Source organism: Suricata suricatta, chromosome 17 (genome assembly GCF_006229205.1).
Source record: "Suricata suricatta isolate VVHF042 chromosome 17, meerkat_22Aug2017_6uvM2_HiC, whole genome shotgun sequence".
Taxonomy (NCBI): Eukaryota; Metazoa; Chordata; class Mammalia; order Carnivora; family Herpestidae; genus Suricata; species Suricata suricatta.
In genome coordinates this window covers 23,026,229-23,047,169 of record NC_043716.1, presented here as the reverse complement: position 1 = coordinate 23,047,169, position 20,941 = coordinate 23,026,229, and the positions used below count along the sequence as shown (strand labels likewise).

The 20,941-nt window shown below is 38.8% G+C and overlaps 1 protein-coding gene across 2 annotated transcripts in view; it reads left to right on the top strand.

Annotated features, from left to right (window-relative positions):
- AATF (apoptosis antagonizing transcription factor) overlaps positions 1-20,941 on the top strand; it is a 98,148-nt gene that overhangs the window by 59,554 nt on the left and 17,653 nt on the right. For both annotated transcript variants that reach the window (XR_003904547.1, XM_029928070.1), the window contains exons 9-11: positions 5,578-5,645; positions 7,484-7,564; positions 14,558-14,629. Coding sequence is in view for 1 of the 2 variants with exons in the window: in XM_029928070.1 (XP_029783930.1) it covers positions 5,578-5,645; positions 7,484-7,564; positions 14,558-14,629 (221 nt within the window). In the remaining variant the exon portion in view is untranslated. The remainder of the gene's footprint in view (positions 1-5,577; positions 5,646-7,483; positions 7,565-14,557; positions 14,630-20,941) is intronic.

Below are 20,941 nucleotides of genomic sequence, written 5' to 3'. Positions count from 1 at the left end.
AACTGGCAAGATTTTTCAGAATACCTACGCTGGTCCCCCTTTATCAACAGGGGATATGATCCAAAACTCCCAGTGGATGCCTGAAACCATGGATAGTACTGAACCCTAAATATGCTGTGTTTGTTCCTGCACGTACATACCTGTGATAACGTATAGTTTATAAGTTAGGCACAGTCAGAGAATAGCAATAATAGTTAATCAAATAGAACAATTATAACAGTATACTGTAATAAAAGTAATGTGAATGGGGTCTCCCATTCTTTAAATATCTTAGTGTACTGTCCTCTCCCTCCTTGTGAGGGTGTGGAACGATAAGATGCCTGTGTGATGAGTGGGAATGGGGTGAATGGGGTGTGCGTGTGCCCTAGCATCAGCTACCGTGGGCCTTCTGATGACCTGCCAGCACGAGGCTCCTCTGCTTGCAGACCGTAGCTGGCAGTAGGTAACTAAAAGCGAGACTAAGGCAGGGGACCGCTGTATACCCTTTCCTCTGGACATTGCTAAAATAATTGATGAATTCGTCTTGGGTCATCCACAGTTTAAGAAATGGTAAAGTATTATGGTGCTGAGGAGTTTGGAGGGCAAACACTTCCACTGCTTTAGGTTTTTTATTACCTGCATATTTTAAATAGTCTGTGTATACTACTGTTGATTTGTCAATTTCAGTCACTTATCAAATCCTCTCTTGACTTCCCATTACGATAGTGTGGTCCCAGCCCTTCTGTACTTTCTACCTTCACACTTCTGTCCTTCATTTTCCTGAAGTACTTATTGTCACAGTTTTTTGAAGATTTATTGTTTACAATATTATGACTAAATAAATCTTCTCATATACTATGATTATATTTCCTTACACGCTTGTTTTTTCCCAGAATAGTAATGCCTGTTTTTAAAAGATAGGCTTAGTGTTCTGTGTATCTCCTACTTCCACCCCACACACACTGAATGTCTTGAATACATAAACTAACCTATTATTTCCCCCCTCCCTCTGCTTTTTTCCCTGGAGACCTTATTTCTAGAACTCTCTGGACTCTGTTCCTTTTGGAATGGTTGCTCTCTGGGCCTCTGCATCAGTAGTCGTGGGAACTGCCTTTGCTGCTTTCCTGAGTTAGACCTGTTTTCTGACGTCTTGTGTCTTTCCCTTTCTTGCTGTTATGCGCCCACTTTACTCAAGCACATCTTCCTGTGAAAGAGCGTGTGGAAAGAAAAGTGTTGAGTTCTTGCATGTGTGAAAATATCTCCATGTAACTCTCATACTTGGTTAGTACTTTGTGTGTGGAATTTGAGGTTGAAAGTCATTTTTCTCGGAATTTGATTGAAGGCATTGCTTTGCAGTCCTCCTGTATCTGCTGTTGCTGTTGAAATGTCTAATCTCGTTTAGTTTTCATTCCTTAATATGTGGAGTGACTATATAATTTGTCAAAACTGGGACATTTGAGGTGTAGCCTGAAAGAATACTGGGACAAGAGGCATAAACCAGGACTCTCTGGGGTAAACTGGGACATGCGGTCACCCTCTTTGTATGTGACCTATTTTTCTGTAAGCATTTAGGGTCTTCTCTTTACTTCCAGTGTTCCACATTTCATGATGATGTGTCTTGGGAAAGGTCTTTTTTCATTCATTGTACTAGATTTTTGTAGGCTCATTCCTGTCCTTCGATTTGGGGAATTGTCATTACCGTTTCTTTAATTATGTTCTCTTAGCCTTTGTTAGTCAGATGTTTGACATTCTGGATTGTCCTCTAAATTTTTTTTTCTTCTCTTACATATCTTACATATAAGCAAGGGGGAAAAAATAATCCAAAAACACAAATACGCAGGAAGATGTTATCTTTTTGCCTTTTTGTTTCATACCTGAAAGATTTTTACATTTATCTTCCAGTTCTTCTTTGAAATTTATTTTTTTCCTGTTTTGTGTTGAATTTCTTATTTTACTCTTTTCTCATAGCGTCCTTTTCTTAGGGAAGTGTATCTTCTTCCACTTATCTGAGGGTGTCCATTCTTCCTTTTTTTCTTTCCTTAGGTTTCTTTTGTTTTCCACATTGCTCTCTTGTGTCCCCTTTTCTCCTGCGTATTTTGGTCTACACCGGAGTCTTTCCTCAGATGCTGGTTATCTTTAGCTCTCTTTATATTTAGTAGTAAGACATTCCAAGTGTCTCTGAAGCCTGAGCTATACTGTGAACAAACCTTTTGTTTGGAATACTCTTCAAATGGCAGAACTTGGAAGTGTGATTTTCTGGGGAGAAGAGGGATCAGCCGCGAAGTTTCTCCCAGAGACCCCCCCCGCTCTCCTGCCTGGGAGGTTCTGTATCCGCGTGCCGGCGTCCTGTGCGCGTGGTCAGGGGACGAGACAGGAGTTCCCCGAGGTGGGCTTGCACCTTTCCCTTCTGTCGCATCCCAGGCCTTGGTGCCTCGTAGCCTTACATCTGGAGCTTCTGGGGCTCGCTCTTTCTAGAGAAGAAAACTTCTTTTCTCCAAGTGAGAGGGGGTGGGGGAGGGGTTAGTCACTCGTGGGGTAGTCAGAGCCCCATGGCACCATCCCTCCCACCTGTGCCACTCGTCCTCCTCCTGGGGATTCTGTGGCCCTAATTAGTTCCACCCTCACCTCTATTCCCTCTGGGCACGTGGGTGATAACTGCCTTTTACTCTTCCGTCTCCTGACTGTCTTTGAAAAATTTATGAAAATCTGCTCTCATTAACTCTCCCTTTCTCTTCTTTCTCACGGGTTAGTACATTTGTTTTATTTCTCTCCTGTCTTTCAGAGGGGTTGAGAAGGGAGAAGAGATAAACTAATGTGTTCAGTCTGCCGTTTTTAACTGGTCTGGCATTTTCCTAGACAGAGTATTATACATGCTGATCAGATGCTGCGCAGCACTACCAGGACTATTCCTCATGTGTGCTGTTATGGGTTGAATAGGTTTTTGTGGGCTGACCTGGAACCCTAACGACATCTGTGATTTTCCCCTAGAACTAGAGAAACAATCGGGCTTTTGTGAGCTGACTCTGGAATTAAAACAGACTGGGACAAAAATATTTCACACATGTCTACATTTTTCCTAGTTACAAAGAAAATTACAAATATTGTGTCATTGTTGAAATAAGCTCCAATAACTATAACAGAAACCTGTATTTTAATGGAAAAGTTTATTCATAAAGTTAAGCTATAAAAATTGAACTGAGGATTTGCAAAATTAAATTCTTGAGCAGTATTCCTAAAGCTTAATTTTTCAGCGATTCTTCGAAAGCGGTTTTCCTAATTAAATTAAAACCCAGTGGTTGCGTCAGCTGTGGGAAATAGCAAGAGCCATGGGAATAATTTGTTCACTTGTGTTTTCTCGCTACTTTCTTATTCCTGCCTTGCACACAACAGGATCTTCTGAAACCCCAGACTGGCCATAACACTAGACTTGGCCATACTGACCAGCAGAATCATCTTACTTGTCATGAATGACTCAGAATAGCTGTGAAGGGCACTTGGGTAGTGAAAATGCAGCCCAGACTAGGGAAGGTACACAGAGTGCTTGAGAGTAAATGCTGCACCAACGTGGTGTTCGAATTGCAGAGACCACTGCACATGTAATGGGTCCACTCTGGTGGTGCAGCTCCAATTTCCAGCCTTCGGGAAGGGCATATGGGGCTTTCTTCCAGAGGATCGCCCCTGTTGTGCTGGGGCAGCCTTCCATGAGCCCCTGCTCCCAGTGGCCATGACAGCCTCGGTCTCAAGGGATCAGAGATGATTAGGAAAGTCAGGAACAGTTGTTATAACCTCTTCTGTGGCTGGAACAAGGTAAGGGCAATGAGATGCAGTCATTCCATTATTTCCCTTCCTTTCTTCGTGCTTTCTTTCTCTTCTTTTTCTTCTTCTCCTTCTTCTGGTTTTATTATTAACCTCTCTCCCTTCTACCCTCACAGCCTCGCTTCTGACAGAATATTGACTAGGAACCAGAAGCCCATTTTGGCTGAGCCTTCAGGGCAGCCATTTACAGAGTAGCAGTGCTACATAGGTTTACTGTGTCGTACGTCTGTGTAACGCTGGATTTGGATCTTGTATTTAGCTGCCAGAAGTGACTGTGATGAAGTAGGAGAGATAAACTGATAGATTGGCTGCCAGAAAGATGTTGGGAATCAATCAGATAAACAGGGTAGAGAAATAGCTTGCTGTTTTCTAGTGATAATAAACCAGTGGCCTCTGGTCCCCACATTTTTAAACGTAATTGCTATAGTAATAATGTCCAAAATAAGCAAATGAAAAAACATCACAGGAGGTTTTTTAATTGCGATTGAGATATCCTTTTCCCTTTTGCAATAAAGATTCATCTTATATGGAGATGAACATTTCTATAAATTTGTTTTACTTCTTCCAGTGCCTACTTACATAAACAAATGAAAATTAGAGAGTGAACTACTTTCATAGAAATTTATTCCTCCTCTACCCTCCCACAGACATCAGCTGTTTTAACTTGGTGAAATATCTGTATTGTTACGATGCCTCACCTACAAAATCATCACCTTTTTTTGTGAAGAAACACGTTTTAAAGTCAAACCTGTATTATTAACAGTTGACTAGCAGGATTATTTTAGTGTCTTCCCTTAGATTTCTCTCAGGAGATTTTGGGGATTTTAATCTCTGTTGCTATTTCCCTGCACATAGCACTTGTATAAGAGAGATGATATCTAGTTTTTTCATAGTAATTTAAAACTGTCCTCCCTTAATGTTTAACCTTTCTTAATTTTTAAGCAGGCTACATGCCCAGCATGTACTCACGACCCTGAGATCAAGAGTCACATGCTCTAGCAACTGAGCCAGCTGGGCACCCCTAATGTTTAATTTTTAAACATTACTTCTCTTCACCTAGGACTTTAAGATCTAATACAAATTCTTAAGTCTGTGTGAAAGGTATAGGTTTACACTTGGGTTGGATGCAGTGGGCTCCCCAGGACCAGGAGGAGGAGAGTAATGTAGGGTCCCGTGGAGTTCATTTTAAGGGACGAGGGACCGGTTCTCCCATATTTGCAGTGCACACGTATGACTTTCGTTAGCTTCCCTCTTAGAATTGGCGTGGCCGTGAATGGTTGAATTGCTTCATAGTAAGAATGGAGTTCACACTTTTAATTACATGTAATAAAGGCTCCTGCCTGCTGGAGGTTATAGGTCAGAAGTTAACCATGTACCATTATCCTATTGGTGAGAAGCTGATGCATTTTCCTCTTTGCCATATAGCCTTTTCCACCTGACCTTTTAAAGATTCTGCATCGGTATTGATGAGGTGGACAAAACTAATCATAAAAACAATGAAGGGAATGTTGCACACCCATTGATCCATTTGAAATGAACTGCAGAACAGTAAGTCTTCCAAATGGACTTCTGTTCTCTGCTATTGCCATCGCCACCTTTTTAAAGATATATAAATATGAAAGGGTTAATGGGAATTCAGTCATGTTCTTGCCACTGGGTTGTCCCTTATTGATTGTAGTTTTAGGCTGTCACTGTGCCATTCAGAATTCCTACTATGCCCTTTTAAAGTCATATTGTGCTGGGAGATGATAAATAAATCAGTTGCTTTCCTTTTTCCGCTAGCTCCTTCGAGAACTCATAGAACGGAAGACCAGCTCCTTGGATCCCAATGACCAGGTGGCCATGGGAAGGTAATTTAGATAATGGCTTTCTGTTCATGCAAGTAGCCTATATAATAGTTTCTCCCTTCAAGTCCGCTTAATTCTGCCTCAAAGTCAGTGATCGGCCCTCTAACTATAAAAGGTAAGCAAGATAATAAGAGCTAGAGAGACAAAATGATGTAAATCCTGTTTACCCTACCCTGCCTTAGGTGGAGTTTGAAGGAGAATATAAAACACCTATATGTGTTTTAGAGTTTGTTTTCAGAGTCCTCTGTATGCCCTTTGCTCCCTGATTTGTGATTGTATCTGTATCAATCTCTGACTAGTGGATAAAAAGCAACCATCCAAATGTGTGCTCTCAGCCATCAGAACGTGGCACTGTGCACAACAGGTTCCTTGCTCATAGTTGAATCTGCTTTGTTTGAGTCTGCCCTAATTTAGACCTTCACCCCTTCAGTGAAAGCCTCGGCACAATTAGAAATGGAACGTGGCAGCATTACCCAGATGTCAGGGTAGAATGTAAAGTGGTGAAGGAAGGCTCTTGTGTGTATGCTTCTTCCTGTGGTTGGAAAATAAAAAGGGCATTTAGAGTGCTACCTAATGAATAGTGTACATTTAAATAGCCATGAGCCATAATTTGCAAAAGCATGAAAGGAAACAAAAGCTGCAAGTGCCAGGATGGGATTCTGGGCAAAGCAGCATTTTGAGAATGCAACGAGAAATTTGTGTTGATGAAATAATTTTATTTGAGTAAAACATTCTTTGAGTTTTAGGGGTAGGATATTGTTGATGTTTTGGGTATCGTCTGGAAGGCTATGGAGAGCTGCTCGCTATAAATCTAATGTGATACAGCAAATTGCATTTAAGTGGTGATTATATTATACATTTATCTGACTTTACAATAAAATAGATTATGGTAATTAAGATTATATTAAGATTACAGTAATTGGATTTCCCTAGATTATTTTTTTTCTGATGTTGAATTTTCGTTGTATAAATCAGGTAAGATGACTAGCTGCTCCTGCTTCTCCTTTTTTTCACATTTGTTCATATGAGGAATTTGTTCATGTGAGGAATCAATGAAGGTTTTCTTAGCCCAGTATCCTTTATTTGAAAGATTAATTCCTTTTAATCTAAAAGGACTATAGAATATGTGAATATTGTTTGGGTCCCGATTCAAACAAACTAACTGTAAAATTGAGATGACCTGGGAAGTTTGAAGACTGATTCCATATTTGATAGTAAAGGATTACTGTTCACTTTTTTGTAGGTGTAAAAGTCATCTTCAGACTATATGGGGGGAAAGAACTCTTACCTCTTAATGGCACAGTCTTAAATACTACAGATGAAATTAAAATTAAATAAACAAAATGGCTGTAAAACTAGTGTCAGTAGTGGATAATTATAAGAAGTTAGCAAAATTTGGCAAGTGCAAGAAAAAGCAGTTGGGTATTAACAAAGGGAAAATTGAAGAATTCATGTATTCAGGCCAAATGTCAGTTGCAATAATAGTAATAGAACATGCCGTGCAGCTAAAGTGTTGAAAGCAGGCCCGAGCAGCTATACCCGGCGTGATGAGTTTTCCTGCAGACTGCTGGATTTAGTGCTTGTCACAGCAACTCTACACACTAAGGAGCATTGTTAACCAAATTCGCTGTAGAATTTCCCAGCTGCCATTTGTTTTTGTTTACCATTGCACAGATCCTCTTCAATTGATTAGTCGCTTTGGCCCCAGACTATCTTGAGGAACTTGATGTAGGTTGATGATTTCTTTCTTCAGGGTTGTTAGTGAGAAAAATTCCAATTTGTCAATAGGTATAACTATTTGTGTTCGTGATGATGCATAACATTGCTTGTGAATTTCCCAGGCAGTGGCTTGCAATCCAGAAGTTACGAAGCAAAATCCACAAGAAAGTAGATAGGAAAGCCAGCAAAGGAAGGAAACTTCGGTGAGTTACTTTTTAGAACAAATTCTCACATGTTACATTACATCTATTGTATTTTAAAGGCTGTTATGTCATTTCTCTATTTCTTCTGATGATTCTGCTTTTAAGGATCAGAGAAATAACTAAAACAATATTGGTGGCTTTTTTTGAGGCTCAATTTTTCTCACCAGAACAATGTAACAATTCTACTTTGGATGCGTATTTAGTATAGGATTATATTGGTTCATTTTCATGATGCCATACATGTATACACGGTGCGAAGAAGATACAAACGAAGATTCCAGAGAATGTTAACAATGTGCTTAAATGAGATGAAAAGTATAATTTTTTTAAGATTTTATTTTTCAGCAACCTCTACACCTAGAGTGAGGCTCAAACTTATGACCTCAAGATCAAGAGTCTTATGCTCGACTGACTGAGCCAGCAAGGTGCCCCGAGAAATAAAATTTTTATGAGAAAACATATATCTGACTATAGGAAACCCCTATAGTCATGTGTGTGTGTGTGTGTGTGTGTGTGTGTGTGTGTGTGTGTGTGTGTGTGTGTTTAGTGAGCAGATACCTATTATATGCCCGGTATGTAGATCATTCCCACAAAGCCTCCATGTCAAAGAAACTTCTTGTAATTGAGGTACGCATAGAAAAAAAATCTTAAACTCATTGTGTCAGGACAGTTAAGACAGCCGATCCCACATACTTTTTAGAGCCTCCCTGTCATTGAATTACTAATATGTTGGAATTTCCAAGTCTTCATACTTTTCCAGATTTGTTTTTAGTGGGATGGTTAAGAGCATGGACTAGAGAGCCAAACTTACTCTTTAATGTTAAGATCAGATTTGTTCCCAGTACTGTGCTTTTATTTTCTTGCTGCTTTTTTGAGAGAAGCAAGAATGTGAGTGGGGGAGGGGCAGAGTGGAGGGAGAAAGAGAATCCCAAGCAGGCCGCACACCCAGCCTGTAGCCCAACGTGGGGCTCAATCTGAAGACTGTGAGATTATGACTTGAGCTGAAATCAAGAGTCAGATGCTCACCTGACTGAGTCATCCAGGCACTCCTCCAGTATTGTGCTTTTAAAACTGCAGCTTTATGAGGCTATAAATGTTCTCTAGAGGGGGAAACCCAGAATCCAGGGAGTTGGATTCAAATTCTGGCTTTATCTGGCTGTATGATTTTGGTTGTTCTTTATTCTCTGGACTTCATTTTTCTCATTTACTAAGTAGAGATAATAATCTCCACTTTATAGGGAAGCCTGAGTGGCTCAGTTGGTTAAGCATCCAACTTGGGCTCAGGTCATGATCTCCAGTTGGTGGGTTTGAGCCCTACATTGGGCTCTGTGCTGACAGCTCAGAGCCTGGAGCCTGCTTCGGACTCTGTGTGTTTGTCTCTCTCTGCCCGCGCCCTGTCTCTCTCTGTCTCTCAAAAAAGGATAAATGTTAAAAAAAAAAAAACAACAACCCTACTTTATAGATTTGGTTTGAAGATTAAAATGACACATAAAGGGGTGTCTCTCTCAAAAATAATCATTAAAAAAATCTTTTTAAAAATGATGTGTAAATATTTGGTATGTAGTAAGTATTCAAAAGTATTAATTTCTTTGGATTCTTTTGTACTTACATGTTGGTATTGCTGTTGCAAATATACTGTCTTCAGAAGAATTGAGAGAGGAGAAAATCTCTTGTCTACATTACTGTTAAGAATTTTATATTGGGCCAAGTACCGATATGTATGTGCCCCTTGAGAGTAAGAACCTTATCTATCTATTGTAATTCCTTGTAGACATTAGCCAGAAATGTTTTTTGGACAATTATGTAATTAAAATTAACACACTCACTAGGTAAGGAGAAGTAGTTATAACCTAAACATAGCACAGAGTAAGACGTCTGCGTGAGTGTTGGAGAACTGAGTACTTTCTTATATTAATTTATTAAACTCACTTAATTAAACTGTTCATTAGAGGTATGGTCGCAAGTATATAGATCTGGTTTTGTAGCATTTTGATAGTGGTTTAGATTCACACATCTCCATAAATCCAGAGACATTGACAATCGTATTCTGGCAACAGGCAAGTGGGGACAGATATTCTATTTAAAACTTGGCTAGGGGCGCCTGGGTGGCTCAGTCAGTTAAGCGTCCGACTTCGGCTCAGGTCATGATCTCATGGTTCGTGGGTTCGAGCCCTGCATCAGGCTCTGTGCTGACAGCTAGCTCAGAGCCTGGAGCCTGCTTCAGATTCTGTGTCTCCCTCTCTCTCTGACCCCCTCCTTTGCTCGCACTGTCTCTCTCTGTCTCTCAAAAATAAATAACATAAAAAAATTTTTTTAACTGGGCTGAACATTAAAATATAAGAAGTGGTTAATTAAAATATAGAAAGGATTCCTGCTAAAGGAGCCATATGGAGGTGCCAGGTGAGACCCATTCTGCACTGAAGGGGCATGTCCTCAGTAAGTAGACAGGGATGCGGTGGCGGATCCTTGGTGTAGCAGCCGCCCGATTGCCTATGGGGATGTCGGTTGCTGAGGAAGACTTCCTGTAAGATGCCCTCTACACTTCACACTGAGCACACTAGGAGAGGTAGCCCAGTGAAAGGCCAAAGAGAATAACGTTTGCAAAAACACAAACTTGACGGTGTACATACCATTTTGGGAATTGTAATTTATTTTGGCAGGAACTTAAAGTGAATATAGGGGAATGGCAGGAGATGAGGCTGTATGAATGGCTGAGTGCTAGGTCTTGGCGACGCTAAAAATTTGGGCTTTATTCTGTAGACTATAGTGAGTCATCGAAAAACAAAGGAAGATTGAGAAACTCTCACAGAGTGAAGGAGACTCAGGAGATATTGCAAGTATGTGCAATTTGGGCTCCTGGATTAGATCCTGGGAATGAAAAAAGACACTCTGGTTTAAAAAAAAAAAAAAAAGGTGAAATTTGAATAAACTGTATAATTTGGGTAGTAGTATTATATCATTGTTAATTTCCTGATTTTGATAATTCCACTATATTTATGTAAATTGTTAACATTAGAGGAAGCTGGGTGAGGGTATGAACTCTATCTACTATTTTTGCAATCTTTCTTTTTTATAAATGTTTTTAAATTGATTTTTGAGAAACAGAGAGGGAGAGTGCATGTGGGAAAGACGGGGCGGGGGAGACAGAGTTGCTGAACCAGGCTCTGTGCTGACAGCAGAGAGCCCAATGTTGGGCTCAAACTCACAAACTGAGATTGTGACCTGATCCGAAGTCAGATGCTTAACCAACTGAGCCATCCAGGCACACCTGCAATCCTTCTGTAAGTCTAAAATTAGTATAATTAATTATTAAATTAAAACATTCAAAAAGGCGTATGTTTTGCATTGTTTGTCATCCATATTCATCTGGCTTTCCTGTGACCAGGAAAGTGAAGGAAATGGTTAGATACTCACACTGTCAGGTACTGCTAAGCAGTTTATGTGCAGAGAGAACAAAAAACGCAGACTCTAGAGCTAGACTGTCAGGTTGAAACCCAAGTCGTCGTCTTACCAACCTGGAGACCTTGGGCCAGTTAGTTTATATCTCTGTGCTTCAGTTTCCTCATCTGTGAAACAAGTATCTTAATAAAAGTCACACTTTGGAGCGCTATCAGATTAGATGAGCTAATTCCTGTAAGGTGCTTAGAGAAGGTAAGTAACTCACATAGCCAGTACAGAGCTAATAAGTAGCAAATTATCAGTATGTGTGCTGCCGAAGCGAGCACATGTAGCAAATTATCAGATAAGAGCTAATTGGTCTGATTGCAGAGCCCATGCTTCTATCTGTCTATAGCTATCTATTTTTTATTTTGAGAGAAAGAGTGTGTGCACGTGTGAAAGTGGGAAAGAGGCAGAGAGGGAGAGAGAATTCCAAGCAGACTCCACGCTGTCAGTGCAGAGCTCGATAAGAGACTCCATCTCACAAACCATGAGATCATGACCTGAGCTGAAATCAAGAGTTGGATGCTTAAGCTAACTAAGCCACCAATGCTTTGACGTCTTTAATGTGACAATACAGAGCTCATGCTTCTAACCTGTGGCCTGTTTCTCTGGGCAGGACACACTGGCCTGTGCTAGTACCAAACTGATGCAGTGGCTGCATTAGCATTCTGCCCGAAAGGATTAAACATGTGGCCCAGGCCAGATGAGAATATTATAAATAACAACCTTAAATTAGACCTTGTAATCTAGACCTGGTAATTTCAATAAGAGCTGGTAGGTGCCCCAGCTGCCATCACCGATACTAGGTTCCAGTAAAGAGCAAGTTTTCTCTTTTATTTGTGAGTTGGAGAGGAGATTTTCAGAAATGTTATAGCAAAGATGAACATTACTTTGTGAAAACATCAGTTTAAATGATAGTACGTCTGTGGCCTTCAGCCTTGTCAGACTGGGCATAGCAACTTGTTAGTTGGAAGCTAGAAAATATTAAAAATAACAAGGAATATTTTGGTTTGGGAAAATAATTATAATTATTGATGATTAGTACTTTTAATTTGCATTATATATAAGTGGATTCAGTCATGATCTAATCAGAATTCCTTATGTAAATGAATTAAACTCAGGCCTTTAATAACAGGATGTCTCACTGTGTCTGTTATTCCACAGCAAAATTACATTTGTCTTTTCTTGGTATGGTTGTTAAAAGGTGTTTTTAATACTAAAACATGCATCTATCTTCAGCAGCACTGAGATTAGATGAAATCTATTGCATTAAGTACATATTACTAAATCGTCTTTAATGTGATTACTTCTTAAAGTCTCTCTTTCGTCATGCTGTTAATAGTTATTGAATGTACTGTGTTAAAATGTAAAGGTATTCCACACAGCAGTATCATCCAATAAAAACATATATATGTAATGTGAAATGTTCTAGTAGCCACATTTAAAAAGTAAAAAATATATATTTCATTTAACCCAATATGTCAAAAATATTGAATATTTCAATATTTAGTACTGAGTATTGCAACTATTTATTATTTTAAAATTATAAGTGGTATATTTTACATCCTTTTTTTCATCTCATGTCTTTAAAATATGCTGCACTTTTCATTTTGACACATTTGCTGCAGTCAGACTAGCCACATTTCAAGGGCTTAAGTGTGACCAGTGACTGCTGGATTGGACAACACAACTCATAGTTGTAGAGCTCATAGTCTTTGTCCAGAGAGTGAATTAAACCTCTCTTTGGATATAGCCAAGAATGGTACTCATGTTTTCAGATGGACACCAAAGTTTGGCAATGCCTAAAGACATTAAAATGCGTTTATTAATAGTACTTCTGCTTTATGTGAATGGTTATAGTCTCATATTAACATAACCTTTAGTAGGGTATTTTGGTTCTATGTTTCAACTTTCAATATATATACCTTTTGATTCACCAGCAATTTCACATCTCAAAATTTGTCTGAAAGAAATATGTGAATATATAATAATTTATGTATAAGAATTTTCACTTTAGCACTGTTTAGTATGATTTTTAAAGGGGGGCAGTCTATATAAATGCCCGTCAGGGGCACCTGGGTGGCTTCATCAGTTAAGTGTCAGACTTCGACTCAGGTCATGATCTCACGGTTCATGGGTTCAAGCCCCGCATCGAGCTCTGTGCTGACAGCTCAGAACCTAGAGCCTGCTTCAGATTCTGTGTCTCCCTCTGTCTCGGCCTCTCCCCCACTCATGTTCTGTTTCTCTCTGTCTCAATAATAAATAAACATTTTTTTAATGCCCATCAATAGATGATTAAATTTATATACTGACAATGGAATATTCTGGAACTATGGAAAAGAATAGAATATGGCAAGGTTGGGTGGAAAAAAGCATAATGCAGACAGCAAAAGAATCAGAAGCAGGCTCCAGGCCCCAAGCTGTCAGCACAGAGCCCCATGCGGGGCTTGAACTCCTCAACCCTAGAATCATGACCTGAGCCGAAGTCAGACGCTCAACCAACTGAGCCACCCAGGTGCCCCTAAGTAGAGTATTTTGGTTAGAATTTTATAATATGCCTATTGTCATATACAGCCCCTTACAATGAACAGAAAGTGCTACTCCTTTTAATTCTCTTCAGTATAATTTGGTCTATAGAAGGTCATATAGTTGTTAAGCTCTTTTCACTGGAGGAACTCAATGCAGTCCATACAAAAACACCCTTTCTGGGGGCACCTGGGTAGCTCAGTCAGTTAAGCATCTGACTTTGGCTCAGGTCATGATCTCACGGTTCCTGAGATGGAGGCCCTTGTCAGGCTCTGTGCTGACAACTCAGTCTGGAGCCTGCTACGAATGCTGTGTCTCCCCCTCTCCCCCGCTTCCCCTGCTCACACTTTGTCTCTCACTCTGTACAGGATAAATAAAACATTAAAAAAATTAAAATGCCTTTTATTTCTGTTGGTGGAAAATGGAAGTGATGCTACTTAAATTTCCATAACACCACGACTTGAAGATCTAGGGCTCAAACCTGGGATGTACTCAGAAGTAATCCTTCATTTAAGGATGGGGGAAATGAAAGACTGGATCTAGTGAAACCTTCTCTGACTCAGGGAACGAGTGCTAGTGAGTGATGGTGGTGGTGGGTCCCTGTAACGTGGGTGGTGTTGTACACTGCTACCTACTAGTAGTGACACTGAAAATGATGAAGATATACTTAGAGGAAGAAAACGAGGTACTCAAGTCTTTGTTGTCTTCTGGAGTAATGTTTGAGGATTAGTATATTGCTCAAGAGCACAAGTGTGTGTCTACTCTTTTTTGGGATTATGATGTAAATGAATCTGTTGAACTACTGTCATTTACAATGTGCTTTTATCAGACTTTTCTCCTATAATATTAAAGAACTAGAGGGAACACAGTTGTGATTAGTATGTGCCAATGACTTGTTCCCTATTCCACTCTGGAGCCAAATGTTCCTGGGATCAGTTCTGGAGTTTGTTAGCTCATAGAATGTGTTTCCTTTTCTAGGTTAATAGTTACTAATGTTGCTGCCTGTTTGTTTCCTGCTTTATTTAGGTTTCATGTCCTCAGCAAGCTGCTGAACTTCATGGCACCTATTGACCAAACTACAATGAATGATGATGCTAGGTGAGTAATAGATTAATTATGTGTCTCAAATGGCTCCATGACAGCCTGATATTGACCTGTTCTACAGCCTGTCGCCCTCTCCATTTCTTATCAGTTAACCATTTGTCATTGGCATCATAGCAAGGGTCCTTGTCACATCTCCTCACCCCATAATTACTATAAAACCAAAACAAAATTTTTGTAAATATCAGTGCTACCTCTGGTGGGCTTTTGTTTGCTTTTGCTATTTTGTTTTTAATTTTAGCCATTTGCCTAGTCCATGTGGGCTTTACTCTAGGACAGACAGACGGGTCAGGACAGCACCTGAACTTGCTCTGTGTGTTCGGGGGTTTTGTACATATGCTCTCCATTTTAAAATGGCTCTTGAAACTGCTCTAGACATGTGTATTAAGTTGTGTTTGTTCAGACTGCTGTTGAGGATTTTTTTTTTAGTATTTTTACAAAAGAAGTACTTGATTATTTTATGAAACTGAAACAAGATAGAAATGTATCCTCATAATATTACTGTTAATAAGTAGACATTTTTTAAAGAATAATTCCCTCTATATTTATTAGTTGGCATTTTGCTATACCATAATGTTTATAATATTACTTATTTAGCCATATCCCTTCTCATTAATTTATTGGCCACTCCTTTATATCAATATGAACTCCTGCTTTCTTGTTTTATTCAGTAAACTATCTGTTACTATCATTATTTATTTTGATTTGAAATTGTCCAACATTAATGAAGCCCTTTCAAGCTGGCTTGTACCCTTTTGAAATATCCCCATTCCCTGAGTACATTCTTACTTTTTGACAACAGAATGTTCTAGGCTTATCTTATACTTTTCCTGTTCCAGCCTGGAGTTTGTCTTTCTCCAAGTGCCCTGATTATTTTTTGTGGATTGTGGTATTTAGAAACCAAGATCTATGTGCTAAGGGTGTCCATTGTCACCTGTTCCTAGGTTCTCTCAGCATAGGGAGCTAGGAAATGTCTGTATGTAAATAGATACATATTCGGAAGAGAGCCACTGTAGCATCTCTGAATATGTCCTTTCAGTATTTTTGTTCCTAAACATTTTATTTTATTTTATTTTATTTTATTTTACCTTATTTTATTTATTTATAAGTAATCTCTCTACCCTAAGTGGGGCTTGAGCTCATGACCCCAAGATTAAGAGTAACATGCTCCACTGACTGAACTGGCCAGGCACCCCTCCTTTTAGTCTTTCTGAGTTCCCTTTGGGTATATACTTACTTTTCTTTAGAATATAACTAAAATCATGTTGTTAATTTTTTCTTTAAATATTTTGTATACTGTGAGCATTTTCATGTCACTAAAGTGACTATAGTATTTTTATGTTACTTATTTAGCCATTCACTAATTGTTGGCCAATTATTTTTAATTATTGTAAATAATGCTGTGGTAGATATTTGTGAACACAAACCTTTACCAAGTAAAATTACTAGTTCTAGGGTAAATATTTAACAGTCTGCCAGCTTTATTTCTCAAAGTATATTTAACCTTTTTATTTGAGAATGTTGTTTGCTACTAAACCATATCAGATTTTCCCTCCTGGGCTAAAAAGTAGTAGATCTGCAAGTTTAGGTGAACACAATGATTATTTATTTTTTGTTTGGTCCTGTTCAGGACCCCACACACAGAAGACCTTATGAAGGGTTCTGAATTCATTGATAGTCAGAACCTTGTGACTTCACATGCTGCTGTGCTTTACAAGTGAATGTATTTCTCTGGCTGGCTGGGGGTTTTTGTTTGTTTATTTCCACTTATTTCTGGATCCAGTCAGTTTTTTAAAAATTATAGAGTAAATTGAATGCAACTTAAAATTCCTGTCAAGACAACATGAAAAATTATATCAAAGGAAAGGGAAACTAGATGTTTAAAACTAAAACAAATCCATTTAAGGAAACATTATTCCCCCAGGCATAAAGTGAAACTCAGTTTAAATATTAGTGCCATCTTTTGAATATAGTACTACTACTAGATCAAAAATCAACTTTTTGTCCTTCTTAGTTAGTATTTTTCATGAATCACCTATTATCTCAGGGGCGCTTAGTTTTCTTAAATCTTACTAATTCACTTAAAATATCTGAGGATTGCTACCATGTGTTAGTCAAAGATTACTTGAAAATGGCTCTGTTATTTAGGATTATATTGGACTTGGTCTGTAAGAAACTCAAAACCTGCCTACGGAGGCCTAAGCAAATGAGAGTTTTTTTTTTTTGACAGAAAAATTGTAGGGATAGCATGCAAGTACTGCCAGTGATTTTCCTTCTTAATGATACAAGGGCCAGTATCTCTGAGTCTTCCTCTTGTGGTCCCAAGATGGCGGCTGCACTTTCATCCATCAGACATGTTCAGGGCAGGAAGAAGAGAGGAAAGAAGTGGTGTCAGAATTACCTACTTTCTTTTATCAGAAAAGTAAAAGAAAAGAAAAAAAAAGAAGAAAGAAAAAAAGAAAAGGAAAAGCTTCCCCAGAATCCCCTCCAAACTTATTCTTATATCTCATTGGATAGAACTGTGTGATGTTGCTCCTTCAGGTAGAGCAAGCAAGGGAGAAGGAGTTAGGAACATTTTTGGGTAATAGTCCTTCTGGCGTTCAGTATTGGTGGGGGGAAATGGTTGTTCCTTGTGGACTGATTGCTTATTATTAGCACTGTTTTCCAGCTTGTTGATCCCCCTTTACAAGGAATTTAGTAGAAGTCTTACAGCCGGAGAACTGAGCGTGTGTTTTTACCGCAGTGCACTCCATTCCCCATTGTGTTTCCCAGGGATAAGGAGGCATTTATCCACATAACTGCTCATGCTCCATAGTCTGAATAAGCCAGATTAACTATGGATAGCGTAACTGGGTATTAGTTATCTCTGTGTCTAGTATCCAAACTCTCAGGGCCAGTAGGTGATCTACTACTGTACTGCTTTGTCTCTTACTTTGTACAACAAAATATCACGGAGGGATGGGAAACTTTCATAATTGTTAAAATATCAGTATCAGTGAATGTATACTGTGAGCATTTCCATGTCACTAAAATGACTATAATATGAATAATTTGGTTATGCTAAGTTACAGATATGTCATTCTGGGTGTGCATATATGAATAGATAATTTTTTATGATTTTGAGGTAGAGAAGGACTTTGTAAGCATGATACCAAGGCCAAAAATTATGAGGAGAAATATTTATAGATCTGACAACCTTAAGTCACATTGAAAAAGATATTAAAGGGGTGCCTGGGTGGCTCAGTCGGTTAAGCATCTGACTTCGGCTCAGGTCATGATCTCGCAGTTTGTGGGTTCAATCCCCACATCAGGCTCTGTGCTGACAGCTCAGAGCCTGGAGCCTGCTTCAGATTCTGCATCTCCCTCTCTCTCTGCCCCTCCCCCACTCATTCTCTGTTTCTCTGTCTCAATAATAAATAAAACATAAAAATTTAATAAAAAAAGAAAAAGATATTGAAACAGAGTGGTAAGTAAATGACAAACTGGCAAGAAAAAGTTCAAAATATGACATTTTTCTTTACTATGTAAAATACTATGTAAAGAGTTTTTAGAAGCGTCTAAGAATATCCCAGTAAAAATAATGGGCAAAGCATGTCCACAAGCAAACTTAGAAAACATTAAAAAAAAATCTCAAATGGCCAAAAAAATGTAAAGACCGTCAACCTCATTAATCAAAGAAATGCAAATTAGGGGCACAGGGGTGTCCCCATTGGTTAAGCATGCCATTTTTGATCTCAGCTCAGGTCATGATCTCGTGGGATCATGAGATCGAGCCCGAGTTGGGCTCTGTGGTAACAGTGCAGAACCTGCTTGGGGTTCTCTCTCCCTCTCTCTCTGCCCCTCCCCTGCTTATGGCTTCCTCCCCCACAGTCAGAATTTTTTTAAATGCAAATAAAATGGTATGTTGTTTTCCTTACTATAAAACATTAAAAGATTGGTAACCCCCAGTGTTGATGGTATGAGGAAACACTCATTTACCGTTGTCAGGAATGTAATTAGCAAAAATCATTTTGGAGGGCCACTTGGCAATAGGTTTCAAAATTTTAAATGTATACTTACCTGTTGACCCAGGAAAATCTACTTCTAGGAATTGACCTAAGGAAATAGCAAGTGGGCAAGTATATTTGCATCAAGAATCTTTACATTGTTGGGGCACTTGCGTGGCTCAGTCGGTTGAGTGTCCAGCTTCGGCTCAGGTCATGATCTCACGTTCGTGGGTTCGAGCCCTGCATTGGGCTCTGTGCTGACAGCCCAGAGCCTGGAGCCTGCTTCAGATTCTGTATCTCCCTCTCTCTCTGACCCTCCCCTGTTCCCACTGTCTGTCTCTGTCTCTCAAAAATAAATAAAGAACATAAAAAAATTTTAAAAAATATTTACATTGTGTATCAACTATACTTCAGTAAAAGAATAAATACATAAATAGTAAATACAAAGCAAAATAAAAATCTTTGTTGCAACATGGTTTATAATGGAGGAAAATAAGAAACTAAATGACCAATAAGCAACTAGTTAAATAAATCACAGTGAAATTATAAACAGCTGTTAAAGGATAAAGTGGTGCCGTAGGTATTAACATAATGCTTGGTGGAAAGAGTAGGCTATAAAATACTATACTAGAGTCTACCTTTTGACTAAATAGATACATATGATAGAAAAAAAAAGTGACACTTTAAAAAATTGATGATGCCATCATGGATTTCCAGGTTATTTTGTTAACTGGAAAAAGAAACAGTGCTTGTAACACAATCTACTTATGTTTTTAAAATAAAGATGAAACAGGCATATATGTATACGTATGTATGTAAATGTTACAGTGCTTAAGGAAATGTTTGGAAAGACCATACATCATAATATTTACAATGTTTACCTCTGGGAAAAGGAATGGCAGGAGGGAAGGGCTATGGGAGACGCTCCATGTTTTGTTTTCTATACTTCTGTTCTGGTCCAATTTTTTGCCATGAGAATGCTCTCATGTAAGTTCCATTAAAAAGTAAGAAGCTCTGAAACAGTACACAGCTGCTTCTCCACATGTTTGTTGCTGGGTGTAAGGAATAGAAAACACATTTACTTTCTGGTCTGTGTATTTCTGCAGTGTTCAGAATTTTTCTACAATAAGCTTACACTGCTTTTTATCACTAGAAAAAAAGGACATTTTCTGTTAGAAAATTATATCTATAATATAGAGAAGAAATGGGAAGGTCCTGATTATTTTTCATATTAAAGTATATGAATGAAAGATCTCTCCCTTATGGTTTCTGCCCTATGGACCATATGGATAAAACTGGCTTTTTAACACCCAAATAGTGTCTTTCCTTATTACCCCCTTTTTTAATCATTGTAAAGGACACTACATTTTCTAGCCCATTTCTCATTTCGAGAGGCAGCTCCACCTCTGGTTCCTACCTCAACCGGGTCTGGAGGGAGAACCCTTTCTCTTTTCTTTGTTTCTTGGGACCAGTTTATTGTTCCACACATGAACCTAAATTCCCTAGGGCTTGGGTTTTTGGGAAGGAGAAGCGAGGCAGAATCTGAGTGATTGAATCCCCAATTTGAGCTAAAATCATCCAGTTGGAGCTAAATAATAATTTGCACTTGGTCAAATTTGAATTGAAACTGGAATGTACTTTTCATTAAGGGAGAGACTAGAAGAGATCTTTAACCCAGGCTATTAAAATACCCTGAGTGGAGAAAGAGGTGCTATCTTTAAAAGGATCTTTAAAAAGGCAGTGGCATCTTCATTTTGTGTCTCCTGTGATGTGGTCTATGTAGTGTTATCTAGTTAGTTAATTTCTGCTGATAAATATTCTTTTCTCATGCTAGGAATTTTTATCTTTATGTGCTATGTTTTAAAAAAAAAAAAACCCTTTTAAATGCAAAGGAGTCCAGATTGTGCTTCTGTGTTACCAAATTTCCCTTTGGGGGCATTTCTTTCTGGATAAACATTGGATACTAATTTAATGCCTTTATGTGCTTTTAGGTCTCCTATGTTAGTGAAAATCACATGTAACCCCAGATATTTATATGTGCTGGTCCAGTAGATCTTTACTCCATTAGGAGGTAGGCAGGTGGTTTCTATTGCAGGCCTGATCAACATCCCCAGTACTGCGAGAGAAAAAATCCCACTTTGCCGATATATTACATGTTTGCATGCAAGGAAGGAGATTACCATGAGCCTAGAAATGATCACTGACTTCGGCAAGTCCTTGATGCAGGGCAGCTCAGCTCTCAGAGAAGCTGCTGTTTGCTCTTTGAGTTGTCTTTGCTGAGAGGGCAAAGTATCACACGATACTGCAGAGACAGGTATCGGTG